Raw genomic sequence first — 22,342 nt, 5'->3', positions numbered from 1 at the left:
CATTTTTAATGCTGTTATAATTGGGTCATAAACTGCAATCTCTTTTTATATTTCCTTTTTTTTCAATATATGAAGTTTATTGTCAAATTGGTTTCCATACAGCACCCAGTGCTCATTCCAAAAGGTGCCCTCCTCAATACCCATCACCCACCCTCCCCTCCCTTCCACCCCCCCATAAACCGCAATCTTAAAAGACATGGAGTAAAATATCTCAAACATTACGGTGTCTATTTTTATTTATGCAAACTGTCACCTTGAGTATGTTGATATCTCTGTAGCAATATAAATAAAGAATTTACATGACTAAAAAACCCTGTCAATTAAGCAAGAATTGCCGATGTCTCCCCATTAATGATGTTTTCTTGATACTTAAGCATTACCTCTACTTTAGCATTGAGAAATTAATTTTAATAAATAACACACCATCTAGACCCAATATCCTTTAATATTTTAGGCCACGTGTAAATATTAAGATGTTTCAAAATTTCTTCGGATTTCTCCACGCACACACACACCCACACACAAAGTTAAAAACTGGTTTTCAAAAGATGATCATTTGGATTCTCAAAACTATATTAACTGCTAAAGTGAATAATGCTTTTTCTTACCCATATCTGACATTTCAGGCACAGTAACGATGTATGGTCCATCTGTGAACTTTGGAGCATTGTCATTGATGTCTTGTACTTTGATTATGAACTCGGACTCGGGCTCAAGAGGCTTGTTTGTTCGTCGGTCGATAGCCTGGGCGTGAAGCACATAGTGGGTCTTCTGCTCTCTGTCTAGGCTTTTCGTTGAGTGGATGTCACCGGTGGTGTCATCGATGATAAATATAGTTCCGGCACCTTCTCCAGTAAGGATGTACTTGACAGACCCATCGCCTTTGTCAGAATTGGAGTGCAACTGTCACATAAAAATGAAATACTTTAGTGTGAAATTATATTCCAGCTTCACGTCGTGTTATCTGAAAATTATCCATAATTTTGAACTTAGTTTGGTTATAACTTTTCTTACCTTCACAGTCTACCATATGGTGCTATAATCATTTCCTTTTCTGCAGTTTTTCTCTAATTGGTATTGATATAGATATCTTTTATCATGATCTATCTAAGAAATCCAATAATTTAAGAGAAATTAATAAGCAATAGTCATTAAATAAAAAACAATAACCCTTGATGTCATCTAGTAAATCACCACTGCATTAACTACACAGAATGGAATTGGATAAATAAATTACCAGGAAATCACTGTTGCCCGCAATACTTCCAGGAATAATGACTTTTTATATTAATTGTTTGGCATTTTATTTCAAACTTAAAATTTAAAAAAAAGAAAAAAGAATATATGGAAGGATGAGATTCAAATTATTAAAAACTTCCACAAAAGAGGCACTTATTTGTTATAGAGAAATTAATATTATAATGTGAAAAAATAAAAATATATATATTCCAGATTAATTGTTCAGATTTAGAATGAAAGAAAACACAGAATAATTTTTTTTATTATTATTATTATAAAACTTTAACTCAAAATTTAAATAGGAGTGCTTGATTTAATCAATACATGGTCCTAATTTGTAACTAATAGAAATACACTAATGAATTCTCATTTATTAAAATAAAAGTGGAATATTATACAATAGATATTACAAAAGGAACATTTCACTAGCGAAGAAGTATTTAATAAGAAAGGTAAATACATATTAAGATAATTATAAACCAGTTTTTTTGTCATTTAAGCGTCAGGAAATGCTTTTAACCTGCATGTGATTCATACTTCTTAATCTATTGTAACTTCTGTCATCTTTGAATAAGTGCCATTGTTATATTTCTAGCTAGAAATAACCACAATTTTTCTTAAATCTCACACATCTATTTGAAGAATTGTTTCTCTTGAGAGATCTGAAGTTATCCTTCATATGACATCTTTCTGGTAACCTAACCTCAACTACTCACCTTTTGCTCAATTGTGACACTTGGAAACATTGAAAAAATATAACCTTGTTCGCCTAAGTTTTGGATTTCTTACCATAATAAAGAGAAAGTTTTCAAGGATTATTTTAAAGTCTCTGAACCCTTAGAAGACGTTTTCAAAAAGAGAAAATATAGAAAAATATAATAAACTATGACAAAAGGACTATTCCATGGTAAAATGAAGGCAACTGAATATAAATTGTAGCATATCCCAAATAATCTTATATCTTTCTTGAAAACACATAAGGCGTAAACAGGGACAAATTCTGATGGGAATCACCTAGCAAGATTCCATAAATCATTATCTTTTCAAAACTGATTTTTTGGAGCTTTTATAAAGATGAATAAAAATGCATTAGCAATGTATGAAAAACACAGCTTTCAAAGATTCACACTTCATTAGTAAATTAACAACTAAAAGAAGAATGCAGCATGAGTTGTGTGGAGACAATTGCATGCATGGATGGAAATGTATTTAGTCATTTCTTTTGGTTTCTTGCCATATCTTTTTAGCATCTAGAAGAAAATTTTATCATTTCTGAAGCAGATACACCTGCAAAATATCAACAGAGTGGCCTGTTTCAGTCTCCAACTTTGCTTTAATCCGTGACCCAAACAGAGCAACAAATTCATTTAAACAAATGGTTTTAAAACCTTTTCTCAAAATCTCTTGTTATGAAGTGAAACATTAGACAGTCTTATTAGCTATTGTTATACTATACATTAATTATAAGTCTATATAATGAAATTAAAACCCTTTTGGGGAAATGTCTTGTAGTTCTACCATCTAATTTCAGAAAGACAGCGATGGTGATGATTGACTTTTATCATCAGGATATATTTTTATATTCTTCTATGTTCTTAGGTTATTTTGATATTATTTCATTTTGTGTTAAAAGTTTGTATTACAAAAGTTGGTCATATTTAAAGAATGGCCTTATATATGTAGACTTGCAATGAAAGTATATAAAAGAAACAGTAAAGTTGTCAACTTAAAGCACTATGAAAAACATAACACACTCTATGCTTTATGTAGGTTGTGGTAAGCAATTCAGGTAAGAGAGAAAATGTCAGTAATTTTATGTCTTTAGATTTTAAGACTTGAATCTGGTTCCACATAAAGTGTTTATATTTAACAAACAACTTAGCCTAAATATTTCAGAAATTATGTCTGACTTGAAAATAGACGTGCAATAAAATCAGTGAATGGTAATTTAGCAGTATTTATAATATTTGATAACATAGTAGAAGTTACATTAAAATGTTGCAAACATGTATTTGAATTTTATAAGGTGTTGACAATGCTTATCTTGAGTGTTTCAATAATGCAGATAATCATTTCAATAATGGAGTATTTAAATATCTCAGCGGGCCTAGCTGACTCTTGGAATGACTAGTTTTCATGTTAACACTGATGGGAAGCTACTACAATAGCATTTAGGCAAATTAATAGCTCATATGATTAGGATGATCAACATTTGTGAAACAACAAAGTAACCCACTCTCAGGATGACCCCTCATCTATCGTACACCCATTTCCAAATGTTCAGTTTGGTCTGGAATACATCCTTTGTAACAGAGATGGAGCCTTAGAGAAAAACCAGCTATAGAGAAAAATCAGCTTAATAAGTGAGCTTTAATATCTGGAAGAGCATGTTTTATATTCGTTTTTTTAAGGCAACAGATGATGCATCAGTGAGTGAATGAATGAATGAAATGGCTGAGCAGGAATGGTGGTGGTAGTGGGGGTAATCTTAAAATAGGGACAGGAAGCTCTTTGATGCAGACAATCAAGTAATATGGATAACCAAGAGAGAAATGTGTTGTCTCTGAGTGTGGGCAACAATAAAACATCAAAGGAAAGAAGCAGAAGTAGGACACATGCAGTAGAAATACTCTGGATATAGACACGGAGCTGACTTAGCAACAGCAAAATATGATGTTGTAAGATGAGCTAGCTCTTATGCTATTTAAGAGAGATTTTCATCATATTGTACATTGACATGTAAAAATATTTGGGAGACAAAGTTGATGTTAGTCATCAGTATTGAACTCTTTTTGGCAGACAGTTTGGAAACAACAGAGAGAAAACAGTGGCAGGGTTTTATAACACACAGTGGTAGCAGTATACTTTCCGACTCATGAGATTTTGCAAAGTGAGTGATATTTTTTATGCTGAAGGACAGATGTTACAATATTGTCCTAAAGCAAGAAGGGACAATGCTCGCGTATGTGATCACATAATAAAGTAGGGTTAATGAACTACTCTTTAGAAAACAGAAAAGGGGAGGAGAATGAAGAAAGAAAATGAAACCACCCAAGTAAAGCAAAATGACCACTTCTCTGGCATGATTTTAATAAATTGTCTCTTTCTTATGTTAAGTAGTAACCTATGGCACTTGGAAAGCTAATATGACTCACATGAGTTCCCCCTGGAAAACTATTTATTCACCCTGGACCACATTCGGATCAGGACCTAAAAATTTATAGCTTTCACTCCAACTACAGAGTTCTTCACTAAGATAATATTCTATCCCTTAGGGAAGAATAACTTCAAAAGGTTAAGAAGATGATGGCAGAGCAATTAATTTCAAAAGTTGCTTTTAGTGAAGACTTCAAGCCATGTTAAAAAGATAGGTCATTGACTTAAAACGATAATATTTTGAACTACATATTTTATATATATATTTTTTATGAGTAGGAAACTTATTTTTACAGCATTCCAGGGGAAGCCAGCAGTAAACATTGTATAGTAATCCCACTATGATTATTTTTCCAACACATAAAATGATGCAATATAAGGATCACATGAAATACATATTATTAAAATTTATTATGCACCCTTTATTCCACAACGTGTTATATTTCAAACAATAAGTAGATGAAACAAAATTCAATTGAACTGTTAATAAGTAATTGACGTAAAGAGGAAAAAAACATTTCAAATCATAGTAGTCTCTTGGTAACTAACATATCTATCTTGTGCAAGAAAAATACAGAACCATCAGTTTTAATTATGCATCAATTAATATGCAACAAAGTTACATGAGAAATAGTGATGAAGTACTCTGTTCAACCACATACCTAATGTCAATTAATTAAAAGGTTAAGAAATTAGGTGAGAGTAAGGAAATAGGTGTGGTTGTTGAACCAGAAACATCAGAGCTCTTTGCCAACATGCAAAAGCCTCCTGTTGAATTTCAGTTTTTCACTTTTAACTTCTTAATCAGTATTCTCAGAGAAGGAAGCTAATGAACGAGGAGGAAGAGGGAAAAGAACAGGAGGCAGCACGTGTTTATTATATCCCCTGAACCCCAGATTAAGGGTATTAACGTACAAGATAAAAAAAAAAAAAAAAAAAAAAAAAACTATATCTCTGAAGTCTGAGTGCTATAATTCCATATCCTTCAGATATCCTCTAGAGAGCCCCATCTGGGTGTGCCAAATATTGGGGCACTGCAGGAGGTAAGTCAGTGGTTGAGAATTTCACTTTTAAGTGTTGGAAACCCTCAAAAACGAGCCAATCGATTAAAGTTGGAATGAGATATATAAGGCACAGGAGGACCTATTCTCTGATATCAGAGTTAATCTCTGTTCTTTCATCTGCCAATTAGGGTCTAGCTGAGAAAGAGATGGCCCTGGAAGCTGGTTTTAAAGAAAAAAAAAAATCTCAGAGTGTACTAACATTAGTACAATTCCGGCCCCAAATACTGGTCCAAACCACTATCCACATATTCACAGGGGTTGTCATTTCATCCCCATTAAAACTCTGTCATTACTGTTCATTTTAGCCCTTTGTTCAAATCAGAAAGCAGTAGATGCATAGAGAAAGGGGAGGGAAGGAAAATTGAAATGGAAATGGCTTCAAACATTTAGAAAATGTATCTGACAATAAAATGTAAGCTTATAATTTAATCTAGCAATCACTATTAGAAGTGTATATCCAACAAATGTTTTTGGAGCATCTGCTATGTTCCAGTCCTGGTACTCAGTAGTTAAATACATCACTAACGTGGAGATTCATACCCTGGGAAAGCTTACTTTAATACCTGTGGGAAGAAATACACAGTAAGCAGAAAACATTATATATATATTATATATTATATATATGTATATAATATATATATCACTTTCTAACACTTTCTAGAAAGTGTCACTTTCTAACACTATATAATATATATATTATATATAGTGTTATATATATAATATATATAACACTATATATATATATAATATATATATATAACATAATATATATATAGTGTTAGAAAGTTACAAGATCCCCACTTAAAAAGGAGAGAGAGAAAGAAATACCAGAGGTGATCGGGAAGGTGTAGAGAGATTGCAATATTAAATAAGGGAGTATGTTAGGCAGGACATTGGCCCCTCAAAGATGTCTATGTCTTTATTCTAGAAGCCTGTGAATATGTTACTTTACATGGTAAGAAGAACTTCACATATGTGATTGAGGTCAAGGTCCTTAAGACAGGGAGATTACCTTGGTTTCTCTAGCTGGGACAATTCTGATCACATGAGTCCTTACAAGGGAAGACCTGATCCCAGCTGGTTGAGAGAGAGAGAGAAAATGGAAGTGTGAGAAGGAGTGAGCACCTCATTGCTGGTTCTAAAATGTAAAAATCATCATGCAAGACCTAAGAGAGGCCTCTTGAAGCTGGGAAAAGCAAGGAATGGACTGTTCCCTAGAGGAAATGAAGCTCTCCTCACACCCTGATTTTAGACCAGTGAGAACTATGTTGAACTTCTGACCTATAAAACTGGTGGAAAATAAATTTGTGTTGTTTTAAGGCACTGATTTTGCAATAATTTGTGATAGCAACAATAAAGTCTAATAAAGGAATCAGAGAAGGCATATTAAAAAGATGACATTTTAATAAATTTTTGAAGGAGGTAAGGTAAGTGAGCCAAGTTCGTATCATAGGAAAAAGCATTATAGTCAGGGAAAACAGAAAAAGCAAGAGGGTCAAGTTAGGAACATGAATAGCAATTCCAGAAAGAGTGAGGAAGCCAGTGTGACCAGAGTTGCATGGACAGAGGAGAGTTGCAGAAGACATCAGAGAAATACAGTAGTCTCCCCTTCTCTGTGGTTTCCCTTTCCCTGGTTTGAGTTGCCCACTGTCAGTTGTGGTCCAGAAGCAGATGGTCCTCCTTCTGATGTATCATCACTAGACCAAGAGTAGCCTAATGATGCATCACAACGGCCACGTCGTTCACCTCAGTTCATCTCCTCACGCAGTCATTTCATCCTCCCACATCACAATAAGAAGTGTGAGTAGAGTACAAGATATTTTTTTGAGAGACCATATCCACATTCACGCAACTTGTATTACAGCATATTTGTTATTATTGTTCTATTAGTTATTGTGATTAATCCCTTGTGCCTAATTTATAAGCTTTATTACAGGTACGTATGTATAAAAAATCACATAGTATATATAGGGTTCGGTACTCTCCGAGATATCTACTGGGGGTATTGGAACGTATCCTCTATGAATGTAGGGGTACTATAACTGGAAGGAAGATCATGGAGGACCACTGCACAAGAAAAAAGAGAAACTGGATAGTGTTGAGTAGAGGAGCATCATAAGTGATTTACATCTCAAAAGGATCATGTCCATTTCATTACTGAGAACAGAAAGTAGAGGAACAAAAATGAAAGCAGGGAGAACTGATAGACTTCTGCTTTGGTAACACGCTGACTGAGGATGACAGCACGGACCAGGTGCTGGTGAAAGTGACAAGAAATGGAGTATTCGTGAATATATTTTGGGACAAATGCAACACCAAATGCAAAAATAAGCCAGAGGAGCTATATCACAATAAAAGGCCTTTGCATAGCAAATAAAACCATCAACAAAATGGAAAGGCAACCTAGGGAATAGGACAAAATCTTTGCAAATTATATGTCTGATAAGGTGTTAATATCCAAAACATATCAAAAATTCACACAACCAATAACAAAACATAATCTGTCAGACATTTTTATCCAGAGAAGATATACAAATGGCTAACAGTACATGAAAAGGTGTTCAACATCATTAACCGTCAGGGAAATGCAAAGCAAAACCACCCTGAGATATCACCTCACACCTGTTAGAATGGATATTATTAAAAACAAGAAAGAGGTAACAGTTATTGGGGAGGATGTGGAGGAAAGAGAACCCTTGTGCATTCTTGGTGGGAATGAAAATCGGTGCAGCCACTATGGAAAACAGTATGAAGTTTCCTCAAAGACGTGAAAAAATACAACTACCAAAAGATCTAGCAATTTCAGGGTATATAATCCAAGGGAAATGAAATCATTATCTCAAAGAGCTATCTTCAGCTCCATGTTCATTGCTGAATTACTCCCAATAGCCAGGAAATGAAAACAAATTGACTGTCCATTAACAGATGAATGGATAAAGGAAATACATATACACCCACTGCACTTCCCCCACCCCTACAAGAATAGTATTCAGCCATGAGAAAGAAGGACATTCCACTATTTGCAATAACACAGATGGATACTGAGGGCATTATGTTCAGTGAAATAAGTCAGGCAGAGAAAGACAAATATTGTATGAGATCACTTTTTTTTTTCTGGAATTTTGAAAAGTCAAACTCTTAGAACACAGAGTAGAATGAATGGTATTCCCAGGACCGAGGAGTGCAGAAGAAGGGAAGGTGATGGTCAGAGTACAAACTCCCAGGTATGAGTAAGTTCTGGGGATCTAATGCACAGCAGAACGATTATAGTTAACAATACTGTGTTGTGTATGAGAAAGATGCTAGGAGAGCAGACCTTCAATGTTCTCACCACAGAAAAGACATGGTAGGGGCACCTGGGTGGCTCAGTCGGGTAAGTATCTGACTTCCGCTCAGTTCATGATCTCGCGGTTAGTGAGTTCGAGCCCTGTGTCAGGCTTTGTGCTCACAGCTCAGAGCCTAGAGCCTGGAGCCTGCTTTGGAGTCTGTCTCCCTCTCTCTCTGCCCTTCCACCATTCACACTCTGTCTCTCTCTCAAAATAAATAAACATTAATTAAAAAAAAAAAGACACGGTAATTATGTGACATGGTTTTAACTAATGCTATAATGCTAATCATTTTGCAATATATGTGTATCAAATCAACACATTGTATACTTAACCTTATACAATACTATATGTCAATTCTATCCCAGTGATGCTGGACACACATTTTAAAAAGAAAGAGCACACAAAGTTTCCCTAAAGGAGTAGTATAGTATTTATGAAAAAGGAGAATTCAAGCACAGATATTAGGTGCTTGGCTATAGTTATGAAGAGTTCAGAATTTAATCAAATGGGATGTGGACGGATACAGGTACACGAAATAGAAAGGGGAAGGTCAGGAATTGAATTTTGACATGCTAATCTTGGTACTTCTATTGGCGATCTCAGTAGAGATGTAGAGGCCATTTTTTATATGCAGTCTCTAGTTCAAAGACAAATATGGTTGGCTTATAAATTTGGGAGACAGCCAGCACAAAAGTGGTATTTAGAGCTATGAAACAGGATGAGATTACCAATGAAATAAACATAGGCGCAAAGGGAAGAACTGAGGACTGAAACCTGTAGTGCTTCAAAATTAAAAAGCCAGAGGGGGACATCTGGGTGGCCCAGTCCTACCTCGGCTCAGGTCATGATCTCGTGGTTCTTGAGTTCAAGCCCCACATCCGGCTCGCTGCTGTCAGTGCAGAGCCTGCTTCTTGATCCTCTGTCCCCCCTCTCTCTGCCCCTCCCCCACTTGCACTCTCTCAAAAATAAGTAAAACATTAAAAAAAAAAAAAAGCCAGAGGGACGAGAAAGATAAAGAGCCCCTAGTCAGGTAGAAGGAAAACCAAGCACACCAGTGTCTTGTTTTAACAAGAGAAATTAAAACATCTGTGGATAAGGGTATTTTATATAGGAATAATAATGATTATTTCAGAGGCAAAAAAAAAAATCTAAAAGTCCATCTGGAGGGGGATTATTTTATAAATAATGAATTACCATTAAAATAATAATATGAATATGCTAGCTCTGAAGAACTATCTATAATTTGTTGTGGATGGGAAAGCCATGCTGTGTAATAATATAGAAGCTGAGATCTTACTTAAAGTATAAATAACAAAAATTACATGTACAGTATATTCATATTTATTAACATGGATGTATGGAGTAGGATACATTATAATCTAAGCCACTGAGGCTTGAGGGAGGGCAGAAAAAAGCATACACCGCAGTGAGCCAGTCAATTTCCTTTTATGTCTTTCAGTTTAACTGACTGAATAAATATCTATTACTTTTTAAGTATATATATCCCCGTTGTTACTGAAGAACACTTCTGGGTTTTATCTGGGCCAATAATGGAGAAAAGACACAATATGTGGCAACCCATTCTCAAAGCCACAAGAATCTTTAGAAAATTTCAGGCAGCATCTCATTTCCATGCATAGGGTCTAACCTTTGCTTGATTCTCACTCTGAGATGTTTACGAATTTATCTATCTATCTGCCTATCTATCTATCTATCTATCTATCTTATTTGCCATGCCTCAGGTTGCTACATTCTATCTTGAATGTAGGTACAACTCCCAGGCTATTGCATTAAGTTGCCCAGGCACTGGTAGGTGATGCTTCCTGGAATGGTTGTCTTGTTTTCCTGAAGTGTGTCTTGAAATTTTTTGATATCCCTGCCTACCTCCTGTGTCCCTCATGTAAGCCCCCTACATCTCTATTCAGTTATTCTTTTGGTCTCTATCAACATGGTCCATGTGTTTATTTCTAGGCTTAAAACCAAGGCACTGTAACAGGATGGAAGAAAAAACTGCATCCCTACTATGTATCAAACAATGTGTTGATATAAATCAGACAGGGTCCCTTGCCTTCAAGAAGTTTTTAGTGCAGTGAGCAAGAAAGAGCAACAGATCCAGAGTAGGGACAGTTCTGATAGAAGCATGAGGTGAAAGTAATTTTTCCTTGCTTGGAAGTTTTCCCAGAGGAAAGGACTCAAAGTCTCCATCTGTATTCCTGTTTTCCCATTTCTATCAAAGGATAAAAGTTGTACATTAAAAAAAATAATAATTCTCATCAAACATTTTCCTTATTCATCTGTTGTGGATTTAATCCTATCACATAATATAAATTGTTCTAAGGTTACCCAAAACCACCCAGTTATTAAACAACTTTTTTTTTTTTTTTTGAGGAGAAGGCTAATTTAAAAACATGATAAAGCTAACTCAACACAAGGGAGCAGAATGCAGAACTCTCAAATATTGGTTCCTAACTTTGGAAATTCAAGACATGGAAATACGGAAGCTTTTTTAATGGAGAGAAACTGTGGACTGAGACACAATAGGGCTACAGTCCAAAGTGTCTTGCTAAGTTTTTCTGTGACATAAGGGACTACTCAACCCTGAGCTACATACATATAACTCTGCATGTTGAAATAAAAATTCTGTAGTCTGTTATTGTATACAATTTTCCTCTCAGTTAAGCTTTTCAGAATGGAATGCTATTGAAATGTTTGAATCATAAAGTCCAATTTACTCAGCTGTAGCTCTGACCTCATTCTTGACTTTCTCTCTTCTTCTCAGATTGAATAACCAGAGCTATAACCCTCTCAGACACTCGACATGGCCTTGTATGCACTAATGACGATTTTCATTTTTCCACTTCTCCTCACCGAAAACTTTGTAAATTCTTGTGAATCTGTTTCTTTAAAACTCCCCTCACCCCCACCCCTTCTCTCCAACAGTTACCAGAGTTCATCCAAGCTCTCCTACTTTCTGAGATTATTGCAGTTTCCCCTGAGTGGTCTCATTACCTCTCTTCCTGTTTCTGTTCCACGCACATTGCATTTACACTAGAGTCCGGTGTGTTATTTCTAAAATGTGATTTTATCCTTTCTTAAATAAAACACGAGAATGTACCACAGCCTTCAGATGGCAGACATCCTCACTGGGCGCTTGTCTACGTGTGTGATTTAATCTTCAGGCACTTCACTACTCACATCGAATTTTAGTCAAACTAACGTGGATAATCTGGCCTCTAATGTGCCTACTCTCCACACGTGATTTCCTCAAACTACATATTTTCTATTTACTTGACCAGAAGTAAGTCGTTTCCTATCTTCTGTGAAGTTGTCCCTCAATTTTTCACCCAAATACGCTGCCTTTCCTTTGTGATGTAAAAGAATCCCTAGCTTACCTACCATTCAGCAGTTACCATTTTATGGTTTATTTCCAGTGAAATGGCCCACATCTCCCAATTCACTTGATTCTCATTGAGGACAGCAGCCACGTTTCACTCGCTCCTACGTCCCCAACACCCAACGCATCCTTTTTTTCAATAAATGTTATTAAAGAATGAAATATGATGAGAGGAATTTTCATAAAGAATTCATGATACATTGAAAGATGTCAGGGACACCTGGGTGGCTCAGTTGGTTAAGTGTCCGACTTCACCTCAGGTCATGATTTCACAGTTTGTGAGTTTAAGCCCTGCGTTGGGCTCTGTGCTGACAGCTCAGAGTCTGGAGCCTGCTTTGGATTTTGTGTCTCCCTCTGTCTCTCTGCCCCTCCCCCACTCATGCTCTGTCTCTCTCTCTCAAAAATAAATAAACATTAAAAAATTAAATGATATCAAATAAAAAATAAATATTTAAAAAGAGGTAAGACACTCAAATAATACAGGAGGAAACTTGGCTCAGAGACTGGCGGGGATGAGATCTAAAAGTGGTCAGTGAAGAGGTAAATATTTTAAAGACTATGAGTTAAAATTTTCAGTGTAAACATACAACTGATTATTTAAAGCAAAATTAACAGCATTGTAAGATGAGTTTTATTAGGTGATTTGACTAAAAGATATGACAGAGGGAGAAAAAAATGAAGTGGGAAGAAAGCACACTGTCTTACTGGAACTCCAATTGTGAAGGGGAATATTTGAATGGCAAAGTGGAAGTTGGAAAGTAGAAGTATCCAATGTGAGGTGGGCAGAGGGATCAGTGGCAAATGAGAAGTGCCACATGTGAAGCGGTCCAATATGGATTCCAAAACAGATTTTGCTATGCTATTTATGCGTATTGTTTAGGACTAGTGGCAAACACTACAAATTAATAAAGTGATGAATAACTGAAAAAAAAAAGTCTACAGAGAGTTTAAAAGAATTATTTTTAAAAATGTGAGTAAACTAAGATAAGGTAGGAAGAAACATTAACGTACAAAAAACCAGACAATCCAAGAACAAAAACAGTATGGATGTCTACCAGCCTTGTCAATAATTACATTAAATATAAATGTACTGGAGACTTCAGCAAAAAAAAGGTGGACTAAGGATTTCTAGAACTTTCTCCATAAAAGCAATGAGATTACTGGCAATTCTTAGAATTCTAAGAATCAACTTTTCAGATCTCTGGAAAGTAACCAAAGACTTGTACCATTCCAGGGAGAATGTAAGCAAGAAAAAAAGCTGAATCTTGGTGTGAACAGTAATCTCCATGCTATTTTAATGTGCCTTAATTCCATCTCCCTCCCTCCCCCAAAGTTATACAGTAGTCTTGAAAAGCAACATCCTAAAATGACAATTAAAAACTCAGGAAGAAAAGTCCAGGAAGAGATAGCCTCACTGGTGATTTGCATCCAACAGTGAAATAATTATCATCATTCCTTCTTAAACTTTTCCAAAAGACAGAATAAGAGATGTAGATTACAGTTCATTATATGAGGCCATCATAATACTGACACCAAAACCTGATGAAAATATCACAAAAGAGGAGGGCGCCTGGGTAGCTCAGACGGTTAAGCATTGGACTTTGGCTCAGTTCATGATCTCATGGTTAGTGAGTTTGAGCCCCACGTCAGGCTCTGTGCTGAGAGCTCAGAGCCTGGAGCCTGCTTCAGACTCTGTGACTCCCTCTCTCTCTGCCCCTCCCTTGCTCTCACTTTGTCTCTCTATCTCTCAAATATAAATAAACATTAAAAAAATAAAAAATAAAAAATAATCTATGGACAAATTTACCTTATACGTACAACAATCCTCAACAAAACATCTGCAAATCAAATCCAGAAACATATATGTTTTGTATATTTAAAAATACACACATGATAAAGTATGATTTAGCCAAGAATGCAAGGTTGCATAAAACATACCAGACTCAATCAATACGATACAATATAAGCATTGTAAAGAAAACTTACATGATTATCTCATAGAGTCAGAAAAAAAAGAACATCTGGCAAAATCTAACATTATTTTATGATAGTCAACCAACTAGAAATAAAAGAGAATGTCCTCAACCTGATTAAGTGCATCTGTAATAGAACAGCAGTTAATACCATATTTAATGGTGAAAGAGTGAAGTTTTTCTCTGGGGATCATAAGCACTCCAAATATCCACTCTTGGCATTTCTATTCAACTGTGTACTGAAAGTTGTAGTGAGGGTAATTAGGTAAGGAAAAAAAAAAAAGATTTGGAAGAGAAGAAAACAAGCATCTCTATTTGTACATGGCATGGCTTTTTATATACAAAATACCAAGCAGTGTGCCAAAAATTAATAGTGCTAAAGAAAAGTTCAGCAAGGTTTCAGGATACAAGATGAATATAAAAATATAAATTTTACTTCTATAAACTAGCAGTAAAGAACCCAAAATTTAAGAAATTTAAAATAGTATCCAAAACAATGAAATGTTTAGGAATAAATTTAACAAAAGCAGAGCAAACTTATACACTCAAAACTATAAACTCTTCCTAAAAACTAAACAACAAATGAAAGGCATTTCCTAAGTAAATTTCCTAAATCAAAAACACCACTGGTTCATTGGCTGAAAAATTAGAATATTAAAATTTCACTATTTAGTTATTGGAATATCTACCAAAATCCCACATTTTTTTTGTAGAAATTGACAAGCTATTCAAATATTAATATGGAAATGGAAAGTAACCTAAATAGTGTAAAAAAAGTATTGAAAAAGAATGAGGTTGGAAGGCTAGCTATTATAGATATAAAAGCTTACTACAAAGCTATGGTGACCAAAACCATATGGTTCTGGGACAGAATAAATGTACAAATCAGTGGAATAGGAATGAGAGTTCAAAAATAAACCTATACCTTTAAGGTCAACTGATTTTCAATATATATTCCAGGACAATTTAACAGAAGAAGGATATTCTTTCAACACATTTTGAAAGGCAGGTGGGGAGGGGAAGTGCGGGGGAGACAGAGGATCCCAAGCAACCTCTGTGCTGTCAGCATAGAGCCTGGTGGGGCTCAGTCCCAGAACCATGAGATCATGACCTGAGCCGAAACCAAGAGTCAGGCACTTAATTGACTGAGCCATCCAGGTGCCCCTACAATAATGTGCTTTAAATGAAAATGCATAAGGCTGAAGGCTGAAAAATGATATACAAGCAAGCTATAAATTTGGAAAAGCAAGTTTATGAATATCAGACAAAGTATATACATCAATGCATAGTATATTACAAGAGTTAAAAGAGAAAATTTTGTGATTCATTTAGAGCATGAAAAATCCTAAATACACATAGACCTAATTATAGAACACAAAAATTCATGAATCAAAAATTAGCATAATAAGAGAAATATGGAAATACACAGTCAGTGGTGGTAAATTTAACACCTCACCATCAGTAACTGAGAAAATACACAAACTTGTAAAAAGAGAGAGAAACACTTGCGGTATCCATCAATCTGACCCAGCTGACTTCACAAACCACAAAGCCTGACAACTGCATATAACACATTCTTGTTAAGTACACAGGGAAAGTTCACCAAGAGAACATATACTTGATAACACAAGTCTCAATAAATTTAAAATGAACAAAAACTTACAGTGTATGATATTAATCCAGGGAAATAGTCAGGTACCTTTTAGAGAAATGCAGGGCATATTTTTTTTAAATGATATATTAGCAAATAGGATCCAGAATCATATAAAATGAATAGCATACCATGAGCAAGTGAGTCTACCATATTAATGAAAAGTTTTACATTCAAAAATCAAACAATAACCAAATTTAAATCACTTTTAAAAATCAAATCAAATTTAACCACGTTATGACAATTAAGAAAAATAATTACATGGTTATCTCAATAGATGCATAAGAGGTATTTAACAGAAGTCAGTGTACATTTATGATACAACATTCAGCACATTAGGGATGAAAGAAAAATAAAATTAAGGTATTAAGCAATATCATTTATGACAGCATCGAAAAGCCTAAAAAAATAGGGATAAATTTAAATAAAGATGTGTGAAGAACTCTTTACTGAAAATCACAAACCATTGCTTACAAAAATAAGAGAAGCAATCTCAAGAATTGGAAGTACCCATAAAATTATCATTTTCCCTAAAAGTGATCCATAGAGTATATGAAATTCCATCAATAGTAGAAATTAACAAGCAGATTCTAAAAATTATATGAAAATTGCCATTGACTTAAAATAAATAGCCAAAATAATTTTAGACAAAAAAGAGGGGCACCTGGGTGGCTCAGTAGGTTAAGCGCCCAAATTTGGCTCAGGTCATGATCTTGTGGTTTGTGGGTTTGAGCCTCACATCAGGCTCTGTGTGGACAGCTCAGAGCCTGGAGCCTGCTTTGGATTCTGTGTGTGTGTGTGTCTCTCTCTCTCTGCCTCTCCCCCACTCGCACTCTTACTCTCTGTCTCTCAAAAATAAATAAACATTAAAAATTTTTAAAAAGAGAGGGAAAAAAAGAGCATAATTGGCATATTTGAACTATTTGATTTCAGGTCTAACAAGAAAACAACACTGGTGTTAACAGAGGCGAGCAGATTAAAGGGACAGAATAGACAACCCAAAAATAGACCCCACACACAGATTAATGGCAACTTGAATTAACAAATGTCCTAATGTAGTTTGATAATTTAATTAAATGATGCGATGTAACAGGGACATTTCTTCAAAAATTTTGGAAGAGACTGATCTCCAAAATTTAACAGCGGGATGCCAGCCAAGAAAACCACTCAGCGGTGCACATATCCTAACTTTTATAGAAAATATGGAAGAATAACACAGCCTACAGAGAAAATGAATCCAGAAGGTGGATTCATGAAAATTATTCCTACATCCTAAGAACTAATTAAGGAACCTCTAGTATTTGCTCGATTGGATTTCGAAGTCCCATGGAGCAGTGAATTCTTTGTGTCTCCAACCTCATCCTTTTTGAATAGTGTTTTGTTTTCTTTTGTTTTGTTGTTTTTAGTGCCTGTCCCATCATTACGTGTGTGGTGGGAAAATAAAATGTTTTATACTTGCACAGAACCACAGACCAAGAAGAACTTATTTAAAGATGTGAACACAAGGACTTATACCCCAAAAGTCCTCATCTACAGCTGAACTTGGATGAGAGAATGAGATCCTGTATTTTGAATTAACCCATAATGGGATGATACTTGTGCAGACCTTGGGTGAAGATGAGTGTATTTGGTAGGAAGAATATGAATCACTGGGGTGTCAGAGAGCAGCCTGTAATGGACAGAGACTGGAATGACCCATAATGATTGCCGTCTCCAGCTATATAAACATGTATGTCATTTCCTCTCCTTATGTGTGTAGGACATAGTTAACTCTTAATTAGGTAAAAGTGATGGGTTGTCATGTTGAAAAATAGATTACTAAAAGATACTTGCTTCTGTAACACTTGCCCACTCTTGTCATTTATAACTCTATTGCTCTCACTCTCTTTCTTGGTGCTTCTAGAGAGGCAAGCTGTCTGCAAGGGAATCCCTGTATAGCTTGAATGGCAAGAAACTGGTGTCTCCATGGGGTGCCTGGGTGGCTCTGTTGGTTGAATGACTGACTTGGGCTCAGGTCATGATCTCATGGTTTGTGAGTTCAAGCCCCATGTCAGGCTGTGTGCTGACGGCTCAGAGCCTGGAGCCTGCTTCTGATTCTGTGTTTCCCTCTCTCTCTGCCCCTCCCCCACTCATGCTCTGTCTCTCTCTGTCTCAGAAATAAACATTAAAAAAAAAATTAAAAAAAAAAAAAAAACTGGTGTCTCCAGCCCATACCCAGCATGAACCTGAAGCCTAGTAACAGACATGAGAGTGAACTTGAATGTGGATTTTCTGAATAATTTATCCTTGAGATGACTGCATCCCAGTGGACAACTTGATCATAGCCTTATGAAAGATTCCGAATCAGAGACACCCAAAAAGCCATGGATTCCTGACTCATAGAAACTGAGATAATAGTTGTTTTAAGCAACTGAATTTTTGAGAAATAATTAATCCACTAGTGATGCATGGGGGTGTATCTCAAAACAGAATGATGAATGAAATCAGCCAAAATATAAAAAAAATTACATATACTGATTCCGTTTATAAAATGTACAGAATGTAAATGTATAAAATGTAAAATGTAAGCTATAGTTAGAGCAATCAAATCAGTGGTTGTCAGGATTAGAGTCACAAGCTATTGACTACAATATTTGCATTATCTTGATTGAGATGGTTTATAAAGATTTTAAACGTCTTCAAGTATGCATTTGTTATATGCCCATTATATGCCATCATATAAAATGCACCTCTTTTATTGTTAATAATTATAAAAATGTATGAAACACCAAGACTATCCTGCAATGGTTGCTATATAAAAACTTAATCATCGATATAGTACCCCTGCTACTGAGCTTACGCTAAAACATGCAATACAAGAAGATGTAAGCTCACCTCAAAATTTACTTAACTTGTAAATGGCTATTTTAGTAAATGAATGAGGTAAAATGACCTATTGTTTCGGGTATAATGTTAACAAGGCTTTGAAGATGATCTAAAGAATGTTTTACTTGTAGCCAGACATTTCCCCCAATTATATTAGGTTTGGTAAGAAAAAGAGCTTTTGTAAGTTTGGTAAGGACAATGAATTATTTCATATTGCTTTGTAGGACTTTAAATTTGAAAATAGACTACCTTCAAAAGTAAAGGGTTTTTTTTTTAATTTTTCTATAGCTTGCTAGATTAAAAAAATTCAAATTCTATTCTATTCTGTATTTTTTCATGTGATCTATTTAGATAATTTTTAAACTCCTTATAAAACTAGGGTTCTACAATTAATTCCTCAGTATCTGGAGCAAATTTTTGAGTAGTAGATCCTGATTGTCACTCTTTTCCCTAACAAAAAAATAAGTAAATAAACAAACTATTTATTTTGCATTTACTGCACCCCTCCAAATGTCCATCCTCTATTACGTTATTTTACTTAGAAAAAATGAACTTTGCTAATGTGAATAAATTAAGGGGAACTCCTCTTGGTGTGGTCAATGTAACGTGTGTTTTGGTAAGACAAAGAGAGATAATCAGATAAAAGATATGATGACAGAAACAGATATGTCAGTGGAAGAGACAGGGGTACCTGAAGATGCTATTCGCCTTAGCTTAGAGATTTTATTTATTTAAAAAAATTAATGTTTATTTATTTTTTAGAGTGAGAGAAAGCATGAGGGGGGGAGGAGTAGAGAGAGTGGGAAACACAGAATCGGAAGCAAGTTCCAGGCTCTGAGCTGTCAGCACAGAGCCCACCACAGGGCTCAAACTCATGGACTGCGAGATCATGACCTGAGCCAAAGTCAGATGCTTAACCGACTGAGCCACCCCAGGCATCACAGCTTAGAGATTTTAGAATGGGTTAGAAACTAAGGAAAACAGGCAGCTTCTTAGAACCTTGACAAGAAACAGATTTTCCCCTAGAGAATCCCCAGATTCTCCAAAGTGAATGCAACCATGTTGATAACCTGAAGTTTAGAACTTGTGACCTCTGGAACTGCAAGATAATAAATTTGTTATTTAAGCCGCTAAATTGAGGATAATTTGTTATAGCAGTAAGAAGAAAATGATAGAGTTTTATGTGTCATGTATAAAATATTGATATTTTCATAAGTAACTTCTTGAGGTGGCTATTATATTATCCCCATATTGTTTAAATTAACAAGTTGAATCTTATTGTTAATTTGTCCAAGGTTACAAAGCTATTAAGAGAATTTAGATTTGAATACTTTAACTTCAGAACCCAGAGTCTTATACTTTAGTCAAATGGCAATACTGTACGCACACATGCATAGTTTTTTGTTGTTGTTTTTGTTTTTTAATGTTTATTTATTTTTGAAAGAGGGAGAGAGACAGACAGACACATAGCACGAGAAGGGAAGGGGCAGAGAGAAAGGGGAACACAGAATCTGAAGCAGGCTCCAGGCTCCGAGCTGTCACCTCAGAGCCCACTGCAGGGCTCAAGCCACAAATGATGAGATTGAGACCTGAGCTAAAGTCGGACACTTAACCGACTGAGCTACCCAGGTGCCCCCACATGCATCATTATTGCAAAGACAAAATGTATAAAACTATAGATATATCTTCATATCTTCTATAATAGTCATATATTAAAACCTAGATTTAGGATTAAACATTAAGGATATGTCTGCTTTTAAATAAATGTCAACATTTGAAATCTGATAAATTATTGTCCAATGTTTCTATATTTTTCTTCTCATATTCCTAACATATGTTGTATAATTTATAGAGATTTCATCTATATACATGGCTCTAGGGTCACAGGAGTAATCCTTAGGTCTGCCTCATATTTCAGCAGCTGTATACACTAAACACTAGCCACAAACTAACTTTTTTTTTTTAAGTTTACCAATTTATTTTGAAAGAGAGGGAGAGAGAGCGAGCGCGCGCGTGAGAGAGCACGCAAATGGGGGAGGGGCAGAGAGAGAGGGAGACAGAGAATCCCAAGCAGGCTCCTCACTGTCAGTGCAGAGCCCTATATGGGGCTTGAACTCACGAAGCATGAGATCATGAAGTGAGCAGAAATCAAGAGTCGGTCACTTAATCAAATGAGACAGCCAGGGGCCCCAAACACAAAGTAACTTAACAACTATTAAGGACCAGGCAATGTAACAGTAAGTGTAAATTCAAGAGCAAAAACAAACAAATGAACACACACACAAGAAAAAAAAGAAAAGAAAAGAAAACAAAAAACAAAAACAAAAACGGCATGTATGCTTAAGTTCCAGAGCCCACAGGACAAGATCAGATCAGGAGAAGTCTGAAGAAGTGGGTAGGGCTCAAGTCCTTGAATGGCACGTTCAACAGTTTAAAAGTTTTTCCTGAAAAAAAAAGAAAAATCTGTGCAAGTGTGTTGAACATAAAAGGGAGGTGTAGAGAGAAGGAGAGCATGCCCAATGATAGAAGCAGAATTGAATTCTGGAGAGATAAAATAATGCAAAATTTGGGTTAAAGGGGGAAAAGCTGTAGAAAACCTGACAGGTTAAGAGGGTGTGTTAAAAAAAAAATAGCAGAAGGGGAAGTATTCAAGATGAAAAATGGAGACACATTATAAAGACAGTAAATAGGCATTATATTAAAGGTGTAGAAATGGGTTGATTTTTTAACATAGGACAAAGGAAGAAGCAGAGTCAAGCAGGGTGGCAATTTGTTTACTATCTTAGGAATTAGGGAGATAATTGTGCCTTTTACATTTTAAGAATAATATGGGAGATACTGAAAGGTAGGAGAGGATTTTAATATAGAAGATGATATGATAGGGATAACTGAGATCTGAGCTATCTATAAACTCATAAGTGGATCTGGACAGATAAATGGGAGATCAAAAATAAAAGATAGTTGTAAATCTAAAGGCTTTTTATTATTATCATTAATATTATTTTCATTTTTCAGAGAGAGTAAACAGGGGAGAGGGGCAGAGGGAGAGAGAGAGAGAGAGAGAGACAGAGAGACAGAGAGAGAGAGAAATTCCAAGTAGGCTCTACACTCAGTGCAGAGCCCAACACAGGGCTTGATTCCACGACCCTGGGATCCTGAGCTGAAATCAAGAGTTGGACATTCAACAAATGAGCCACCCAAATGCCCTAAATCTAAAGGCTTTTATAGATGGTAATTAAACCCAGAAAACAGGTGGAGAACCAAGAACACTTCTAAAAACTTGGGAACCACCAATACTTCTGGAAAAATCAGATAAACACACACAAATTAAAAAATTAAGGGAGAAAAACAGAGAAATTTCTGAGAGTTTTGTGAAACCCTTTCTTTATTCAACTAAATCCAGGGTAGCTCTTGGAGATACCGCTGGCCTTCGGGAATCCCTCCAAAACAATATAGTTTGGGATGGTGGGGAGGTGATGAGACGTGAAAGCAGAAAAGCGCCTGGATCTCAGAGCTCAACAACTAAGGCTCAAAACTCTTGGAGCCTGGGCAGGGATATGTGGGCATCGGGTGGGCCCCCTGAGCCAAGGTAGCAGATTCTGGGAAGAAAGGCAGGAGCAGGAGTGGATCAGAAAAGCCAGTAGCCAGAAGGGACAAGCAGTCAGACTACA

General features: G+C 35.7%; 1 protein-coding gene and 1 pseudogene across 1 annotated transcript in view; both read right to left on the bottom strand.

The window, feature by feature from the left end:
- Positions 1–896, bottom strand: part of LOC125934696 (chromobox protein homolog 3-like) — a 34,856-nt pseudogene extending 33,960 nt beyond the window's left edge.
- LOC125935312 (cadherin-18-like) overlaps positions 1–1,985 on the bottom strand; it is a 35,141-nt gene extending 33,156 nt beyond the window's left edge. Inside the window, exons 1-2 of the mRNA XM_049648924.1 lie at positions 1,956–1,985; positions 609–903 (exon numbers count right to left, since the gene is read on the bottom strand). Coding sequence (XP_049504881.1) covers positions 609–903; positions 1,956–1,985 — 325 coding nt within the window. The remainder of the gene's footprint in view (positions 1–608; positions 904–1,955) is intronic.
- Between the last annotated feature and the right edge of the window lie 20,357 nt (positions 1,986–22,342).

This window comes from Panthera uncia, assembly GCF_023721935.1.
Source record: "Panthera uncia isolate 11264 chromosome A1 unlocalized genomic scaffold, Puncia_PCG_1.0 HiC_scaffold_17, whole genome shotgun sequence".
Lineage (NCBI taxonomy): Eukaryota > Metazoa > Chordata > Mammalia > Carnivora > Felidae > Panthera > Panthera uncia.
This window is presented reverse-complemented; position numbering and strand designations above follow the sequence as displayed.